This window comes from Electrona antarctica (assembly GCF_951216825.1).
Source record: "Electrona antarctica genome assembly, chromosome: 4".
In the NCBI taxonomy this organism is placed as follows: domain Eukaryota; kingdom Metazoa; phylum Chordata; class Actinopteri; order Myctophiformes; family Myctophidae; genus Electrona; species Electrona antarctica.
The window spans coordinates 43429177-43449691 of NC_136809.1; the positions used below are offsets into that span (position 1 = coordinate 43429177).

Here is a 20515-nt window from a genome sequence, read left to right on the forward strand (position 1 = left end):
GTGTTATCACACTATAATAGTGTTTCTGATTGTATCTCTAGAGTTACAAAACGTACAAACACATGTTACCACTCATATTAAAGCTTAGAATGGTGAGCAGTTTTCTATAGCCATTAGGAACATGTTGGTTCTTAGCACACACTTCCAAAATGGGGATATTTGCAAGCCTTATTTTAAATTTGTGTGTAATGTGTGTGCAAAATACTGCATTAAAAGCCCATTTAAGCATATATGGAAGTTTTGTGTAAGTAAAATAACCATTCCAATCAATTCCCCATATTTGAATTATGCAGAAAAGTGGTTTGATTGGTCTCTGCACAAAGTAAGGTTCAAAAGTTGATCATATATGTGTTGTCACAATTTGCATGTGGCAATATAGGGGTGCATGTATTGTTATCATACAAAAATGTGAAGTTGAGGTGTACAACTAGTCAAAAATTCAAACAAGAATTTGCCCACCCATTTCGTAATTAACGCGCAAATTAGGGGGGTCTGGCTCATGGACTAAAAGGGTCAAGACGGTTTTAGCGTTGTCCCTGCTGTGTGATATGTCTTGTTGCACGTTGACCGCATCAACGCATGGAATTCAATGGCCCAAACCACACCAAAGGGTCAAGACGGTTTTAGCGTTAACTCCTTGCAACCGTTTGGACCCAAGGAGTTGCATGGTGACCCTTTGGTGTGGTTTGGGCTTTACACACCACACCAGTAATCCATGGGCTCCCAAATGAGCATAAGAATGCTTACCCTGTGGAAAGGTATACATTGGCCAAACTAAAAAGATGTTTAAATTAAAGATTTCTGAACATAAAACTGGAATAGGCACAGGCATTGCTGAATATGCCACGGCTAATCACTAACTTGAAGCGCAAATGATATGATTTGATAGAACCATATGGTTCCCGTTAACCCTGTGTAGAACAGGTCACTGCCCCTAGAGGGGGTAACCTCCCAAGTTATTATCTTAGTTATCTTAGTTAACCGTGATGGGAATGTGATTGGAATGTACATTCATTTGTATACAATTACACAGATCCATATACTAAGGATAGACATTTCAATAATAATAGATTAGAATAGAAAATACATTATGATGATGAACAATGTCCAGGCAATGAATCTGAAATAGATTTGGCTTAGAAGGGGGACATAATTAATTTTCCAGAGAATAAACTGCATCAATTATGTTCATGGTCATTTCATATTTATTTAAAAGTATAAAATATATAGGTCTATTATAGGTATAATAATGTATTTGAATCATATAGTTGTTTTTATACACAGGTTTTATCTATACATCTCACCCGCATACTCCACCAGCAGGGGACATCAATTAGGGCAGTCTATAAAAACTATTTTTATTCAAGTATAATTTGTGTTCAACACAATAAACCCAACACCCTGGTCATTTTCACCCACGTCATATGCGCGCACACACACACACACACACACACACACACACACGGTATGGTGATACAGTACATAAAATATATTAACTTTGTATTATTTGGAGTAAGACGTTTTATTTATTACAAAAGATGTTGACATAGCTGGTGAATAACTTTCTCCTGTCAAAAAAAACTCCACTCCACACAAACCGACAGAAAACCATAAAAAAGGTAATTTTTTTCCTAAACCATTCCAAGCTGTCTCAAATGCTCAGGATATTTAGGTTGTTTTATAATGTATACAGACATACTATACATCACAAACTCTTAAAGTGATGTCACTTTAAATGATCAAGTGCAATGAAGTACAATCCCCACTCAAATTATAGAACATTCACCCCAAATCCATCCACCCAAAGTTATGAAATGCCACAAGCATGTACAGTTTGGCTGCATAGTAAAGTTGACAGTAGTATCACTTTCATTCCTTAGCCTATAGTTCATAATCTTTCCCATGTGATGTTCAGCCCGAAACCATATGAATCTGCCAGTGGAAAAGAAATAAAAAAATAAAGCCCTTGGCGGATTAGTCTGGCCCCGCTCGCTCGGATGTGATTGGATTTCCCTGCCCCCTAAGTTATGGGGCACCAATATGCCCAGTATGCAAATACTGTGTGGGGAAAATCCGTCCCATGGAAAGGCAGGTTCCACACATAGAGATATTACTCTGGCCATGCCAGGCTCTTTCAGCTCAGTCAAAGTCTTGGCAGCATTGAGCTAAATAATAATCCCCATAAGCAAGTCCTTGTTGCTTCTTGTCCTGACATTTATGGCAGCACCTGGGCGATCCTGTCTCGTGCATTCTGACTAAGCTTCTCAGGAAATGTCACCTCGTATTCCACCACGAGGTCACCGCGACGACTGGGGGACTTGGACAATGGCAGCCCTTCCCCTGTGATGCGCCGTTTCATCCCTGGCCGCACAATGTCAGTGGTTGTCACAGGTATGGTCCTGCCATCCAATGTGGGTGCAATGACTGTGCTGCCACACAAGGCCTAAAAGGAGCCAAAGAAAAGAGCAAAGTTATTCATTCACATTTTGGTAACATCATCCATTCCAAATTACAATTTCCAATGATATCTTTTTTTTTTTTTTTTTTTTTTGTGGCTTTCGCCTTTATTTTATATCTTTTATGGAGGGACAGACAGTAGGCTGACAGGAAATGGGGAGAGAGATGGGGGGGAAGACATGCAGTAAACCGAACCCGCGGCACACTGCCAGACTGGATTACCAGCCAAGGTGCCTGGACCACTGAGCCATGGCCCAGGCCTCCAATGATATCTTAACCACAGTGTGGTCCTAATTCCGGGGGGAACATTTGTCAAAAATAACAGTTGTGAGCTTGTAGATCTGCAAATTTCTGCAAAGAGTTTTGTTGTAGAGGACATATAGCAGACCTAGTATAGATATACAGCCCTGGAGAACCCAAATCAATGAAGTATATGATTTAAGTCAATTAAGTGGGCAATAATATGTAGCTAAAAAGCATTTGCTTGAATTTATGAACTATATGCATGGTTTTTGCCATGCATATAGTGCATACAGAATGATGACAATATGTGAAAAGCTGATGTGATAATAACTTACTTCTTTAAGGGAGACCTTGGCTGGGTAAATGATGTCGGAGCCGTCGCGTCGGAACACTGGGTGAGGCTTGTCCTTTAAAACGAACACTACATCAGCGGGAATGTTGGAGTGGGTCTCGTCACCTTCTTTGGGGAAAGTGATTTTGGTCCCCTCCTTCCATCCCCTCTTTATCGCCACCTCAAGGATCTTGTCCTCTGTTCTTATCGTTTGCCTGTCAGGATTCAGACGTTTGTGGGAGATCTTCATCTTCTTGGTGCAGCCCGAGAACACTTCTTCCAGGGTCACGCGCAGTTCATGCACCACAGGAGGGTCCTGGCGCTTCACAACACTACTACCACCATGACCCCCCATACCTCCCATCCCAGTGCTGAATGAACGGGGTAAGCCCCCCATTCCACCACTTCCCATCCCAAAGCGTGCAAATGGGTCATCCGTGTCCATGTTTTCGCCCATGCCCCCATTACCAAAGAACTGGTCAAAGGGGTTGCGGCCACCAAAGAACTCTGAAAAGATGACATGAGGATCACCCTGGAAAGAGTAGTTGAAAGTGCCAGGACCACCGGGACCACCGCCTGTGGGGCCTCCACCCTTCAGACCTGCAGTTAGGGAGAGAAGGAGAGAGGAAGAGAGAGAGATAAGCAGCTTATCCACATCACAGGCCTGCATAGGCCTATACAATACACTATATTGCCACAATTTGCGAGGCAATACATGTGAATATGAGGCTAAGTCTGATTTAGCTAAGTCTGATTAGAAAGAATATATTGGCTATTCATATAACGCACTTAAACCCCTAAACATTAAGGCATTTCTTTCATAATCATGACTTGTGGATCTCTGTGCCTAAATTGGTTCTTTGTGTCATGCACACACGTTAAGTCGACTGTTGTGGAAACTTTTGATAAGACACACCGCTCCACCCAGCAGAACCGTCCGGAATGAACGCACGTCGCACCCCAAAAGCCTCGCCCTCAATCTCATGTTTGCTTTGATAATCTGGCTGTTTGGAATTCAAACAAATTATAATAATGTACTATAGAAGATCTCAGTCTCTATTACAATGTGTTGAAACAGAAAAGCCTGTGTATCACTGTCACTCTGTTCGACTATTACAGTGGCGACTGACGACTGTTATTTCAAACTCAATTTGTAATATTTCCTGTGCCTTTTTTCCAAACTGCTAATAAAGTATCCAATCAATCCATAAAAGTTAACAGGAGTGAGTTAGTTATACTAAAACGTCCAAGTTCCAATTTACTATACTTTTACAGTAAACTAATGTAAACACTTGCCTTCTTCACCGAAGCGGTCATAAACATCTTTCTTCTTGTGGTCGCTCAGAACATCGTAAGCCTCTGCGATCTCCTTGAACTTCTCCTCGGCTCCTGGTGACTTGTTCTTGTCGGGATGGAACCGCAGAGCCTGTTTGCGATACGCTTTCTTTATGTCGTCCTCCGACGCGCCTTTCTTAATGCCCAATATGACGTAGTAGTCTTTGCCCATCTTGACCATCGAGTTGTCTGTCTGTGTTTAGTTGTTACTTTGTAAAGGCGCACCTATCTCTCAGCAGCAGGCATGTATAGTGTCAGTAGGTGCTCATCGGCCATGTTATTATAACGCACCGTAGAAAGTTCCAGCATGTTCCATGAGCACCACGAACAGTCTGGTTCTATCTTCAGTGTCCACATCCCATTAGCCAGAGGGACGCTCTCGCTGTGATTGGTTATTTTAGACTACATACCAGGGATTGGGAATAATTGTTTAGTTTAATAATAATAATAATAATAATATTAAGGCTACTGCTCTGTGAACCCTTGGCCTGCCCTAAACTATAAAGACTATTTTTGTATTAGCTTTAAAGCTGCTGCTGAAGTTGAACTAACACGGTACTTGTGGAAAGTCTGGTGACGCGAGGACTAAATAACCAATCACAGCAGCAAGGTTTCTGTCCCTCTTCCAGGCTATGGGATTGAATTTGACAGTTGCCTTAAAAAACAGGTCTGATTTGTTTACAAATTAATGCATGTTCAGACTTGACTTGAACTTTGTGAAAAGTACTCTAAACCTTCTCGAGTTGATCCAGTTAGTGTTGTCATTGTATTTAATAAGAGACAAATAACGTCACTTTCTAGGACTGGGCTATACAGTACATTCTTCCTGGGGCTATTATTATTATGATTATTATGGTTGTCATTGGTGACATGACATCATGCAAAAAGTCAGCTGTCTGGGGTATCCAAAAATACCCCCCCCCCCCCCACACACACACACACACACACACACAAAATTAAAAATACTAAAACACAGTTATCAGTCACGTTTTTATAATGCTGCCTATCATCAAGAGTTCATCATCCTTCAACAAGTCTTATCCAAAAAGAACAGATATACAAGAGTAAGCTTCGCATCGCGACCGGATAGCGACGCGTTGTCAGCTTGTAGATCTGTTCCTATTTGCTAGCCTCGGTCCCAGGCTCACTTAACTGCGAAAAAGAAGGCTTCCTTCGACGGTACGCGACATTTGATTGGGTTAAGAACACGCGTGCTAAAGTGACCGCCCCTTCTCCCCTCCGATTGGATACTCCAGCTGTCACTCAACACGGATGATAGGAAGAGAGCTGCCAGCCAAGATGAAGCACTACGAGGTGAGCATTGTCTGTGTAACTCTAAACCGTCAATGGGGAATAAACATTCCCTTTACTTCTGTCAATACGAAATAATCAGTAGTGTATGGTGCACATGTGTTTATGAATTATGAAAAGATAATGGTCTTGTGAGTCATGCGATAACCACCTCGCCTGTTTTCAGGCTGGATGCTATGGTCGGTTATGGCCTTTGTGTTATGGTTGCAATTTTAGACATACTGTCTGTACGGTACAATGGTACAATACATCGAATTGTTAAATAATGTATAGGCTGTAGTCACTGTTTATGTCACTTGCGCAGCTTTTGCTCACTATCTATGTGATGGCTAGAGTGAATCACCCGGCCGGTCCCCGGCCTATGAACTCTTACCTTAGATTGGGGTTGAAGTTGAACGATTAAGCAATAACTTATTGCCTAATGATTCAACTTCAACCCCACTGAACATCATGTCGCTGATTTGAGCCAGTAGGCCTATAGTTACCTTTTCAAAGGTGTGATTTTGAAATTTGCATTGCACAATCCCAACAGGGTGTATTTGTGATTGCGAATAGGCCATGTTGAGCAACCAATGGGTGATAAACTTCCACAAAGATGAGATGTTCATTGTTCACCTTTCTTCTTCACCACTCAAGCCCTATTTTATACTTTGGCTATTGGAAAATAGCTTGTAGATATGCTATTAATGATTTAACTGGAACAAATGTAGTTTAATACGGATGAAAAACCCACCAGACAGCATTTCAGAGGAACTGACAGAAACTGCCCCAACCACTTGTCATGCCTTTCCACTCTGGTAGAATAGTTGTGAGTGACAGCATACCAGTAGAGAGCACCGTAGACTTTTACTATACGGTGATAGCAAAAATCAAGCTGCTACAGCTTGTCATTATTATATTATTAAACTATGAATACACATCGTTCTTCAAATGCCCCCAACAACACATTTTAAGATCTTACTGAAATTGTGATGGCAGTATGTATTCTGTTCATATTCAGAGTCAGACCAGTCCAGTTGTATTTTCTCAATCTATACATGTGGTGTCACCATAGAGCTGCCTAAGGCTTTAAGTGACACCTGCTGCTACTAACCCAGCAGCTCGGCTTTAACACTACCACTGACCCCAACACCTCACCATGATGTAGACGCCATTGCTTAATGCTATCATTTAAATGTACCATGTTTGCGCGGTGCTAGCCGCTCCAACATGTGACTATTCCTTTTTATTCCGCCCCCTGTGATGTCACGTCATGTGGATCAATACATCATCATTCAGACATCATAATCATATTATTTCATCATATTATGAATTACATGCGGTCCCCAAAAGGCACCGCTCACTTCATTTTTGAGAAATGGCATTTGTGATGCCATTTCTCACTTCACAGTAGTGTGATATTTTTGAGTGGTGCAAACCACTCCAACAACCAGCTTTGTCTGTATGTTTGTGTACCTGTACGTGTCCGTGCACAGGTGAGCATGGTTGCTATGGTTAGTGTGTGACGTCACTGACATAGCTGATCAGACTATATAAGACCTTGCACCACTCAGTTCACACGGGTGTGATTTTTAGATAGTTTAGCTGGTGTCCTTCCCTTATCCAGAAGGAATTACAGCCATTCTAGATTACATTTCTTAATCATTAATATTACATGCAAACGGGCAATAAAGAGCTCAAGAGTCTGATATCAGATCTCCTTGGATGTTTTCTGGGGAACTGTGTGCCGTTACAGTTACAAGGACATTTTACCGACAGGTCAAAGCACCATACCAGGACAGAGTAGTAAGTAGTAGGGTACCGTGTCACTGGTTACCCAGGCAGGTCGCGGGAGGGGTCTTTATTTAGACATGAAGGGGGAGGTACAGTGTTTGGATAGACCTGGCACTGTGCTTGGGGATGCCTTGAACTTGTTTGGCTGTTATCCGTGTTTTGCAAGTTATTGTGTTCCTGTATATTCACTATATTGTCCTTCATAAACGGTACAAGGGGGTTTTACTTCCTTCCACACACTACAGTACTAAAATCCTATTTTTTTACATGAATTTGTGTTTGCAAATTAAAATGTAACCAACCATTTGATTATATTTATACACTATCAGCATAAATTAACACTCAGGATTTTACAGTGCACGGAGATAAAGGTCACACAAGACACAACTACTTGACCACCATGATATGCCCTAATTTTCCCCTTAAGTGGACGGATGCCATCCTTCCCTGCAGAGCTGTACTCACTGAGCTGACTGCTGGCTGGCTAGCTGTCGTGCCGTAATTTTTGGAAAGAGGGGGTGGGATGCCCTGACTAAGCCCCTGGGAGTCTGGAGTATTATCACCCTAGTGTGGAAGGAAAGGCTTTCTCATGTGTACTCAGTAGAAATCTTCAGTGTTTTAATTTAACTGAGAGTGTACAAAATGGAACCAAATGGGCCCAGAGTTAAATGAACAGAAGATTTTACAGTTTATGTATTATGTGGACGTTCCATTATGATATTGGAGTGGAGACAATCATTAGACAATGACCTAGGGTCCTAGGCTAGGTAGAGAGAACTGAAATAATATGAGGCATAAATTCACAGACCAATGACCAATTAGGCACATGAGGTCATTACGTAGGGATGAATAAGGGGTGGGGGGTCGGGGTCGGCTTGGTTATGCACAGCCAGCAGTAGATGTTTATATTTAGCTGAGGAGGCAAGGAAAGGGGGTCGGGTTGGGTAGATCTATTTATCTTAATGCTGGGTGGCAGCAGTCGAGTCTCCAGGTGTCATTAATAGTGGTGATGTGTTTTTTGTTGTTGTTGCAAAATTAATCCACTTGCTCTGGAGTAATTTCCTGACAATGTTCTAGATAAATGTCCAATATCTGATACGATCAGATTATTACTATCAATAATTTCCCTGCAGAAGTTTGCTGTGCACGCTCACACACACACACACACACACATCCACATGTGCTGCATGTCTCTACTCTACAGAGCAGGAGTAGGTTGGCAGTTAAATAAAGAAGCGTGTTCGGAGTGAAGGAATGAGAGGCAGGAGGGAGGGAGGGTGAGAGAATGACAGAAAGGAAGAAGAGGGAGGGACTGGAGAGTGGCAAGGGAGAAAGAGAGAGACAGACAGAGAGATTTATTTTCACAGCTGATAGCTGCCTCTCTCCTCTGGCTTTAGTGTGTTTCTGGGTAAGAAGAACACTTGGTAGAAGTGATAAGCGAGGAGAGAACAAAGGGGAAAAGTGAAGGAAAGGAGGAAACTAATCTTTGAGGAGGAGGAGGAGGAGTGTGGATATGGATGCTCTAGCGCTAGAGGCCACCGGCCCTAAGAAGGGGAATAACGGGGCAGCACTGCTGCCACCCCCTGCCCCAACCAAACGAAAGCCCGCTAAAAAACCTAAAAAGGCTGTTGTTTTCTTTGAGGTGGAGATCTTGTGTGCCAAGACCAAGGACAAGCTATGCTTCCTGGACAAGGTAAGTTCTCTTTTCTTTTCTTAAAGCTTACTCATAAGTCATTACTAACCTCCCCTTCTTAACGTCTTCAAAGTGATGTCCTGTCCATGAATTGGTGTGTGATAATTCTGCCCTTCCTTGTGCCTGTGGCGCTGTGTTTGCACAATATAACAGGTGTTGGCTGGCCCCTATAGTATTGTAGTCGCCAAGGCTGTGTGTAAGTCTTTTCTGACTTATGTACAGCTGGGGTTACAGTGTTTGCTGTCTGTCAGTCAGTGAGAGTTTATAGTACTCTACTTAAAGCTGTCTTGTAAAAGTATAGCTGCCTTGCAGCAGCTAGACTGGCATATATTGTAAACATTACCGTTTCCATTGCCACATCCATTATTTTATTGATTGCTGTAAACTGCTAGGTCAATTATAATCATATTTTACATATATTTTTAATACATCGTCATCAACGAATCAATGTGAAAGAAATTTAAATTCATTATAATTGACTAAATCGATTCGTCTAATTAACCAATTTATACTTCATCGTACAACTGTCTCACAAAAAATACAAAAAAATATAATGTGAAGCTTTCCTTTTGGTAAGAAACAGCAGAATGGCTTTACACAAAGTCAAGTGCAATTTAGTTTTGAAAGTTTCAAGCAACTATAGTTGTGTTAAAGTTTCCCTATGTAAATAATAGGGCTGCAACTAACGATTATTTTCATAATCGATTCATCGGCCGATTAATCGATTAATCGATTAATCGATTAATCGGATTATGACACTTATTTAGCTATCACCTTAAAAATATATTTTAGGTTATTTTAGACATGTTCTAACTAACAAAACATATAATTCATTCAAAAGTTAATTTGATTAGCTGCTGATTAGGCTGCTATTCAAATAAAAGATAAAGAAAATTTAAATTAATTAAAGCAACTCATGGTGTCTTTAGGCTTATTCTGACTGCATACATTTGATTAAAGAATAGCTACACATGTGTCAGTCTAAAAGGAACAGTACTCTTCTGAACTCAAATAAGTAATTTAAAAATAAATATTCAAGCCATATGTTTTGTTCTTGATACTATAATCGTTGTGTCATATTTTCCTTGCAGTCGCTACTGTACAACTATCATCATATTGTAAGGGAAGAGAGATGGCTCACTCCTCTTTAGTTTAGTTACACTTAACACTGGAAAAACTATGGTTAAGTGGGAAATATGATAAATTGCAAAAAACTCTAGTGATTAGTTGCCGATTCGATTAATCGATTACTAAATTAGTTGACAACTAATTGAATAATCGATTTGATTACGATTAATCGTTGCAGCCCTAGTAAATAAAGCCAGCCTCATCCATTATTAGAAATGTGTGTGAGAAGATGGGATATACAACAACCAAGTCAGAGGACTTGGTTGTTGTACACACACATGAGATGGAGGCAGCTCTTAAACATGATCTGCTAGCCTAACCGCCAGTGTAGTAGTTCTAGGTTCAGTTTCCCTGCTTGTGTTCTTCCACCAGGGTACTGTGTATCAAACAGCCTGACTTTGGCCTAATTTAAGTCTACTGACTGACCCATGTGTTAACAGTGGAAAATGTATTGCTCAAATGTACAATGTACTATGTATCGAGTAGATTTAATAAGTACTTCCATACCATTGTGTAATAATACCTTTCCATAGGTAATGTACAGTTAAAACAGAGTAGTGGAATAAAACAGTTTCTAAACAGTTTTAGTCATTATTACTGTTTAATCAGACATGCTTAAAAAGTGTTAGGTGGTTGCACACTGGACACGTTTTTCGGAAAACCGACGGAAAAACACAGCTAAAAATGCGTCCAGTGTGTGCAGGGACCTTTACTGTTTTTTATTGGTCAAAGTTCTTTAGAGTTAAGAGGTTTATAGAGTTGCTTTAACCAAGTTTACAGTGGCATGATGACCCTGCCAAGCAGGGCATTCCCAACTCGTCAAAGCCATCTCCTCAGGAGTACCCCATGTATCAGGTGCCACCCTCCTGGATTACCATGGCTTTCTGCGGTGTTGTCAGCTTAGCGGAGTTTCCACAGTGATGTCATTTGAGAGACTGCACTCAGTGAACACTTTGAGTGTTAAGCTAGTTATAACAACATGTAAGGGTATGAACACAAGTTACACAACACAAATATTTGTGACCAAAAGAGTAAAAAAAAAGGAAAAAACATAAAACAATTAACGATTAGCAGCAGAAGATTTCAGTACCGGGCTACTGGCACCAAATACAAACATTTAAGTTAAGACAATGTTTTTATCCCCATCTCCATCTGTTTGCTGATTCTGGAAGGTGTCCAAACAGTTATGAAACACAGCAAGGTATTAATGATCATGTTTGACTAAATGGTTGGGTTCTTCTTCTTGGACATTCATGAAATGTCACCCTGATATGCTTAAAATAATATTAGCTTCAGCCTCGGAAACCCAGACGTTTTATTTCCAGGAAGAAAGAAAAGCTTTATGCTTTGCTTTTAACATGGGTTACTTTAATTTTCCCTAGTGCACTGCTCATGTAACCACCTAACTCAAAATTTCTTATGAATCAGTGCTATTGAACATCCTTTATGTCTGTGTTGGTTAAAAAATATATTGTACCAATGGAAAGTATTAAAAAAGTGCTTTGGACAAAACCTCTTAACGCCATTGGACCCTCAAACTGTCTGCTAAAACAGCTAACTCCACCACCTCTCCCCCTCTCATGCAAATAATTGACAATATATAAAGTCACAACACCAACTTTGATGAGGCAGTATTGCTTTGTTTTCAAAATATATGGTTTTCTTAATTTCCTGAAAGATGAACATTTTGGAGTTAGGTGGTTTCTTCCCGACACCAAATATATTAAGATTCAATGACTCTGGTGTCTTTGCCATATATTTTGCAACCAACAATGTAAAATAGCATGAGAAAATAACAAGCACTCTTGCTGCAGGAGTAGTTTATGTGTCATGTATTCTCCCGAGCCAAAAACCCAATAATACCTGAGATCCGTAAGGGTTTCGGTTGCATGTTTTATTTTCTCTTGGATTCAGGTCAGCTCCCATTCTATGAACAAGGGTGCTCAGATCTGTTGATCATTATGTAAAATACCTGGTTAGATCTGAGAAGACCCGTAATCAGGACTGGAGAGAAACGCATAAAGTGTAACTTGTGTGATGATTACGCTACCCTAGGATCAGATTATAGCAGCTCAAAATAAGGAAGGGAAAGGTTGAGCAGTGCACCAGCAACTTGCGTCAGCAGAGGAAAAGTGCATGCTAACTTGGCATGTATCTATAACTGTTGTATGTACATTTGTTTTGAAAACCGATTCAACAGTTAAATCCATGACAAAAAGTTTTTTTGCCAATTAGTTTACGTTCCATTTGATGAACCAAACGCCTACGTGATGGACCAATCACCACACAAACGGTCAACTGACTAATATACACAATGTATGCTACTGCAGCTGTTGTTTTAATCGTCCATGCAGTTGAATTTCCTTGTCACTTAATTCATAGGAGGAGGGGATCCCTCATTTTAGGTTGCAGTTGGCTAGATTCCATTGTGGTTATTACTGTCAACAACCGGTAGAATTTCATGGGCCCATTAGCGATAATTGGAACAAATTGCCAGATCCATTATGGTTCTGTCATTTTGGACCCGTAAAGACAGAATTGGACATGGGTCTCCTGGCCCACCACAATGCACACCCACTACTTTCTGGTAATGTTGTGCAATGTTCTGCAAGACCTGCATAGAGCAAGCTGCACATAAGATGGAGTGTACAGCGTCAGCATGTCATGTCAGCCCAGTCTCGTTTAACCTGCTGGTGCTAATTTATACATGATTTTCATTCAATACCAATGCTAAAATAGGACCACACCCAAAATTATTACATTCAGTGGAAATCTTTATATTATGCATGTTTTTTTACATTTATAAATGAAATGTTGATACTGTAGTATCACACAGAGTGAATTAAACAGGCGTGTGCACATTTTTTTCCCCCCACTTTTGGGGGAGCACACGGTTATCAACTAAGGCATCAAAGCAAATGAAGACACTCAAAGATCTTGTGCCTAATTACCTGGTTTCAGATTAATCTGGAATTTCAAACAACAATAAAAGCTTAGTTAGGATGGGGGAACATTTGGATCCAGACAGCAATGCATGTATCCTATCCATGTACATCAACATTCTGTAGATCATCCAGGATGTCACAAAGCTCCAAGGCTGGATTTCACCCTGGGGGGCAGCCAGGCAGGAATCAAGGATTTATTCAATGATGGCGGCCAGCTGGAACGCAGTGATTTACAGAGTCCATGACGGAAGAGTCTCGATGTGGCATGTGGAGTCTAGCTGCCACTGGCCAAAAGGATAGGGCCATCAGTTTAAGGGCCCAGTATACTTAGGTTGTGCTCTGGTGGTGTCACGTGTACCAAAATTAGCATAGCTACAAGCTCATTGTGTGTGTGTGTGTGTGTGTGTGTGTGTGTGTGTGTGTGTGTGTGTGTGTGTGTGTGTGTGTGTGTGTGTGTGTGTGTGTGTGTGTGTGTGTGTGTGTGTGTGTGTGTGTGTGTGTGTGTGTGTGTGTGTGTGTGTGTGTGTGTGTGTGTGTGTGTGTGTGTGTGTGTGTGTGTGTGTGTGTGTGTGTGTGTGTGTGTCAGTCTGCGCATGGTTCCTTATTGTTGTCATTGAGTGTTATATTTAGATGCTTTATGGAATCGCTGGTGGGTGGGCTGACACCGTCATGGGTTTTTTGGCTTTGTGTGTGCGTGCCCACACATACATGCATGTATGCACGCACACGCCAATAATACTACTTTACCAGCTGTTAAAGTTCCCATGCTTGAGGAGAGTGGGTACTGCCAGAGCTAAATTTACAGCTAATCACAGACATGGCAGGAAAATGAGAACATTAATGTGTGTATCGTGAGTGTGGTGTGCACATGCATGTGTACGTTCATGCATGCATGTGGGTGTATATGTATGGGCATTCATTGTTTTATATTTGCAGGTCGAACCAAATGCCACCATCGGGGAGATCAAGTCCATGTTCAACAAGAGCCGTGAGTCATGTCTCCCATGTCATTCTAAAGCCAAGTTTATACGTCTCACAACGTTGTCGCTCACCAGAAACCTCTGATTTCCACAGTACCACATCTTTTTAGCCTGACAAATATTTACTTTTCAGCAAGCAACACCATCGTAAGACAAAGTATAAATTAGGCTTCAAGTTTAATAAGTCACTTTCCTGATCAGAGAATGCCCTGTACTTAATCTGTGTTTCCATTCCTCTGCTTCAGATCCTCAGTGGTATCCGGCCAGACAGTCCATTCGCCTTGATGCCAGTAAGCCAGCTCACATGTGGTGTTTCTGTTTGTTTTATAAATATATATAATATCCGGGGAATGAGGCAGCAATGCCTGGCGGCATGTATAAGTGGAGGCATTTGTGTATCGCATGGCTTAAAGTTCACAGTCATCACAACTTGATTACGGTCATTTGGATTCCGTAAAGTCCTGCATGTCTTTCTCTTGGCTTGTAACTGCTCTGCACCATGTGGTCAAGCCCTACAGTAATAATAGATATTTTATGTGAACCTGTGAAGATTAAAGAATGTTTGTACATGTTCAGAAGCATCTTCCATAAAACTAATGGTGTCAAATATGTGTCAAATGTTTCTCAATCTACAATTTCTCCTGCATGTATAACGAACGACAGGAACAATAATACCAAACATCATAGTTTTACAAATTATGCCACTTGTTTTAGTGAACAGAGCAATACTGTGGTGGACTGCTTTCATGCTATTTCACAAACACAAAATAATAATCTCTGGTCTCAGCATGTGTATGTTTGTTCCAGAGGGGAAATCTTTGAAGGACGATGATGTTCTCCAGCACCTCCCTGTAGGAACCACTGCAACGTTCTACTTCAGAGACCTGGGAGCCCAGATCAGTTGGGTCACAGTGAGTACGCATGCACATGCACATACGTGCACACGTACGTGCACACGTACGTGCACACGTACGTGCAGGTTCAGTCTTGCTCTGAAAAGTAGGTTGAAGATTGGAAGTCTTGAAAAAGTGTGTGTGTGTGTGTGTGTGTGCCTATGTGAGAGTTACATCATGTGCTATATTGAGATCTCTCAAAGGGCAAGGTGGATTGCACAGAGAGAAGGTTTCATCCCATCCCAACAAATTGAATCTGCTCAGGTCCTATTCTATTAGCAAGGGTCTTGGGTCTGTTGTTGACCCCATTTAGAGTTTAGACTGCAGTCAAATCCAATTTATTTCTCAAATCCAATCTTTTGTCCTGACTTTTCACACTGCATTTGCAAGTGATCAGACAAGCAGCAACAACAGAAATCCATGCATGATAAAGGTGCCGCTCTCTTAAATCAAAATGCAATTCTTGCGCACTGTAATGACGTCAGTGGCCGCAGTGGCGCTCGGGTCGCACTGCAAGTGACATTTTGGACAGTTTGATATGCGACTTGGGTGGTTGGATCAAGTTACTGCGTTCAGACTGAGACGTATCTTTAGAAATCAGATTTGAATCACATTTGAAACCACCTCTGAATGTGGCTCAAGTCGGATTTGTAAAAGTCAGATTCCACTGACTGTATGTGTATAGACTTAATAAAAAAAACAGATTCCAATCTGGATATGGCACATCTGATTTAGGCTGGATTTGCCTGCCAGTCTAAATGGGGCCTGATATACCTGATTGGATCTGACAAGACTCTTGGTCAATGCTGATCAGGAGAGAAGCGCATGAAGTGTTGTTTAACTGGTGTTATTACGCTAACCTAGGATCTGTACTGTAAATAGAAGCAGTAATTTACAAAAAAAGATATACCGGTAATTTAATTATCTCATCTACTCTCATTATGTTTATTTAGTCACACACAAGATGCTACAGATATATGCATGTTATTTTCATTAGTAAGCAGTAGCACTGTCCAGCTTTAGCCATCCTCCTTCAACTGTTTTTCTCAGGTATTCCTGACAGAGTATGCTGGTCCTCTGCTCATCTATCTGATGTTTTACTTCAGGGTGCCGTTCATCTACGCAACCAAATATGATTTCACCACCAGTAAACACTGGGTTGTACAGTGAGTCCCCATCCACAACAACACATAATTACACTAAGCAAAATTGTTTTCTGGAATTGCATAGCTGAAACGGCAATATTCTTTGTGTTTTGAGTTCATATTAAATTTTATGCCAGTGATGGTATTCCTTCTGTTGTACCTTTGTTTATTCAGATGCCAATTTATCCCCCTTGGGCATAAAGATCTTATAATGTCTGATATGATTTTGTCTCGTTAAAGGACAACTTTAGTTTTTTTCAACCAAGGTTCATGTTTTAGGTTGTTATTAGAGAAAGTAAAAGATGAGTGTTATTTTTTTCTCATTTGCTGTTTCTTTCATTTTAGGGATTTTAGCTATTTTTGATAGGGGGGCGGGGGCATTCGAACATGGGGCTAAATATGTATTTTTGTTTTACAAATTTTTATAGCGATTTATTTTTTTATTATTTACTATAGTCCTACTAGACCCCAGGAAATTACATCTGGCCACAAAATATCACTGAATGTGAAGGGGGTGACACAACAAGGGGGTGTTAAAATACACCTTGGTGAAATGAAAAGCTAGCATAAAGCCGCACTGATAATATAATAAATAATATTTAAATTAAAATTAAGTTTTAAGCTGAGCACGGGGGAGCAGTTGGGGGTTAAGTGTCTTGCTGGCATGTTGAGCCATATAAAACAGTATGGCAGCCCCCTATAGTACCCCCCTTCACATTCAGTAGATCCTCTGATCTTTTGTGGCCAGATGTAATTTCCTGGGTTCTAGTAGGACTATAGTAAATAATAAAAAATAAATCGCTATAAAATGTTGTAAAAAAATACATATTTAGCCCCATGCTCGAATGCCCCCGCCCCCCTGTCAAAAATAGCTAAAATCGCTAAAACAAAAGAAAGCAGCAAATGAAACAAAATGAACACTCATCTTTTACTTTCTCTAATAACAACCTAAAACATGAACCTTGGTTGAAAAAAACTAAAGTTGTCCTTTAAAGCATTCTGGCCAATAAGCCCACTGCAATAGGGATAATATACTGTATGTTGTCTCTGCTCTTTTCACCCAGTCTGGCCTGTATGTGTCACTCCTTCCACTACATAAAGAGACTGTTGGAGACCCTATTTGTTCATCGCTTTTCACATGGAACCATGCCATTGCGCAACATCTTCAAGGTGAGACATGACATTGCATGAGAATGAGCCATCGTAGTGTTAAAATACACCTTGGTGAAATGAAAAGCTAGCATAAAGCCGCACTGATAATATAATAAATAATATTTAAATTAAAATTAAGTTTTAAGCTGAGCACGGGGGAGCAGTTGGGGGTTAAGTGTCTTGCTCAGGCACACCTCGACACTAGGGTTGGGATTCGTTAGGATTTTAACGGTTCCGGATCCTTACCGGATCCCCCTTAAATACATTTTGACTACTTGAGTCTGCTCTTTCAGAACTGTACCTATTACTGGGGCTTTGCTGCATGGATGGCCTACTATGTCAATCACCCACTCTACACCACCCCCCGTGAGTATACACACACACACACACACGCACACAAACACTGTTATATTGTGTTACTTACCTGTATAGTATACCATTTTAAGTGTGCATATCTTTGTTGCAGTCTATGGTGAGCAACAAGTGAGACTGGCCCTCATCCTATTTCTGGTAAGGGCCTTCTACTGTACACATGTCACCAAAAGGCTGGTTTGTTTGGTTTTGATAATGTATTTTATATAATTATATGTATGCACTATACAATGTTACATGCTTTGTTACATTAGTGTGTGTCTTTCTAACACTAGTGTTGGAAATAAATTACATTTTCCGCTCAGTAATTGCCTCACTGTCAATGTCCAACAATCAGTGAGTCACACTGCCTTTGATTAAATCCCCAGTTCTGTCAGATCGGTAACTTCTCCATCCACATCGCTCTACGGAACCTCCGCCCTCCAGGTACGCTGTGGAAGGCATTTCTACTTCAAGTACACTATAGTAACCTAAATCAACTGTACATAATCGATTCTGGCCTACCAAGCACTCATAAGTCCACTGCTGCTTCATTTTTATTCTATTTCTGTAATTTCCTTACCCAGGCTCTAAGACGAGGAAGATACCCTACCCAACTAAGAATCCCTTCACCTGGATCTTCTTGCTGGTCTCCTGTCCCAACTACACATATGAGGTACTATGCTCTTTTTAGAAATGGATAACCTCCTATCTCGTTCCGTGCTTTCTTCGAGAGCTCTCGTGGAAAGTTATTAAGGTCATCTTGGCCATCCACAAGAAAGACGAGATTTGATTTTTTTGTTTTTAAATATATTTATTTACCTTTTTTTTAAGCCTCTGTTTGCTTCCGTGGCTAGCATCCATAAGCCTCTGATTGTAGAAACAGCGAACATGATAATCTGCGGTACACATGCACGAGGTTATTAGTCTTATTTATGCTCAGAATGGCAAAAATTCCATGTTTATAGCCTATTAACCGTTTCCCCGCCAAAATACGTAGCTTGTGTTATTTGTCGGGAAGCGACGCCGCGCTGATCACCATCGCTGCTCTGGGGGCCATCGTCTGTCCCTTCCCTATGCTTACACTACATATACAAGACTACATCACTTCTGGCTCGGGCGGAAGTGATGTAGGCATTTTGCTGGCACTGGTGCCACGCTCTGGCCTGGAGGGCTGGGCAGCATTGTGCTATGAGATAACCTAGCTGATTGGTGCAGATCCAATGGCAAGGGGGACCCCCTGTAACACCCTCAAGGCTCCCCGTTCCTCACTTTGAGAACCACTGGTGTAAGGGGCCTTGATCTAATAAAGCAGAGCCTACTTCACCAAAATGAAAGATCAAATTCTGTGCTTGTTACTGTACATGTGCTTGTAATACACCTGACATTTGATTTTGAATATTGCGATATGGCATAAGTGTTGTCTTGAATACAGGCAATGGCAAGGATATATGATTCACATTTAGCAATTTGTAATGACAAGGGATGACCTGCCATGTCTGGTTCCTTGTGATGAAGCTGGCAACTTTATCTTACACCCAGGACAATGGCAACCTATAGTAAACTACTGCCCTCTGGTGGTAAATGTCTGCCTCCAATTAAACCTACTATGCCTCATTGCATCCAATTAGCAAATGATCAAAATATATATTTTTTTTTGCATAATAATTAGGGACACCAATAAAAGGTTAAACTGTGACTTTTCAGAGTAACAATGCAAAATGGTCTTGTCTGCTCCTGTAGCTGGGGTCCTGGATTGGCTTCACACTGATGACCCAGTGTCTGCCGGTGGGATTCTTCACTCTGGTGGGCATCATCCAAATGACTGTGTGGGCCAAGGGGAAGCATCGCAGCTACCTCAAGGAGTTCCGCGACTACCCACCTCTGCGCTCACCCATCCTGCCCTTCGTTTTATAGATGGCCCTCTCTCCCTCCCCCTAACCTTCATTGTAGGAGCAAGTACCCCTCCACCTGCTGAGCTTCTTCTCCCATTGTGTACACTGGAGCCGATTACCAATGTCTTGGAAAGGATTCAAGTCATTTTTTTACTTTTTGTTCTGTAACAAACATACCCTTCCATTTCCCAGTCGCATACACTCTTGTAGTAGAGGGACTTGATGTAGTCGAACACTATGCCTTTGCCCTGAACTGTTATTGGCAAACCACCAATTCAGACCACGGAAATTGTGACTTTTATCTGACTTGCCGTGGGGTTCTTCTTCCTCCAAGCTTGGTTCTGATCTTGATCAACAGACACAAAGTAAGCAAATGTGAGCGAGATGTCTTAACAACTCAGACCTCATCACAAAAAAATTTGGTCTTTTGTTTTTTCTTGAGTATCCCATGTCACCACTGACCCCTCCTGGTTGGTCTTGGGGAGAACATTGTGGTCTTTAGAGAAGGTTCTGTATCTTTAACTTTAGTTCATTGTCACATCACAACTGGTATAAAAGAGTACATAATGGAGAAAGAAATAATAGTAACAATTCAGATAACAGGAAAACAATATGTGTTAAACTATTAGACAGAATATCGCAGTCTCTTGTGCAAGTAAGGGACATCTCTTAGCAGCAGTATCTGTTGAAGAATGGGTGTTCAATACATCTTAAAACTTGCCCAATAATCAAAATGTGGAATCTGATGACCTTTTGGTTTGTGCTTTCTGTTGGAACTTTAATTGTGTGTTTGAGGTAATTTATTAAAATAAAATTAACCAAATGATTTTGTGGTCTAAATTATGACTTAGGTCCAGAGGACTCACTTTTAATGGAGTTTTTC

At 41.0% G+C, this 20515-nt stretch overlaps 2 protein-coding genes across 3 annotated transcripts; one reads left to right on the forward strand and one right to left on the reverse strand.

The window, feature by feature from the left end:
• Positions 1-1316: 1316 nt before the first annotated feature.
• On the reverse strand, positions 1317-4721 carry dnajb1b (DnaJ heat shock protein family (Hsp40) member B1b). Its single transcript, XM_079498098.1, has 3 exons — positions 4328-4721; positions 3036-3631; positions 1317-2443 (listed from the first exon to the last, which is right to left on the reverse strand). Exons 1-3 carry the CDS (start codon positions 4545-4547, stop codon positions 2216-2218), a joined length of 1044 nt encoding a protein of 347 aa, XP_079354224.1. The 5' UTR covers positions 4548-4721; the 3' UTR covers positions 1317-2215.
• Positions 4722-5577: 856 nt separating this feature from the next.
• tecrb (trans-2,3-enoyl-CoA reductase b) lies at positions 5578-20459 on the forward strand. 2 transcript variants are annotated; one of them, XM_079499650.1, is made up of 12 exons: positions 5578-5680; positions 9093-9143; positions 14153-14204; positions 14442-14486; positions 15004-15107; positions 16140-16255; positions 17299-17404; positions 17680-17752; positions 17853-17896; positions 18127-18184; positions 18325-18413; positions 19481-20459. In XM_079499650.1, the coding sequence occupies exons 1-12, from the start codon at positions 5639-5641 to the stop codon at positions 19652-19654; spliced, it is 954 nt and encodes a 317-aa protein (XP_079355776.1). In that variant the 5' UTR covers positions 5578-5638; the 3' UTR covers positions 19655-20459. The 2 variants fall into 2 exon arrangements, with proteins under 2 accessions (XP_079355776.1, XP_079355775.1); XM_079499649.1 differs by lacking the exon at positions 5578-5680 and having other exon boundaries at positions 8803-9143.
• Positions 20460-20515: the final 56 nt, after the last annotated feature.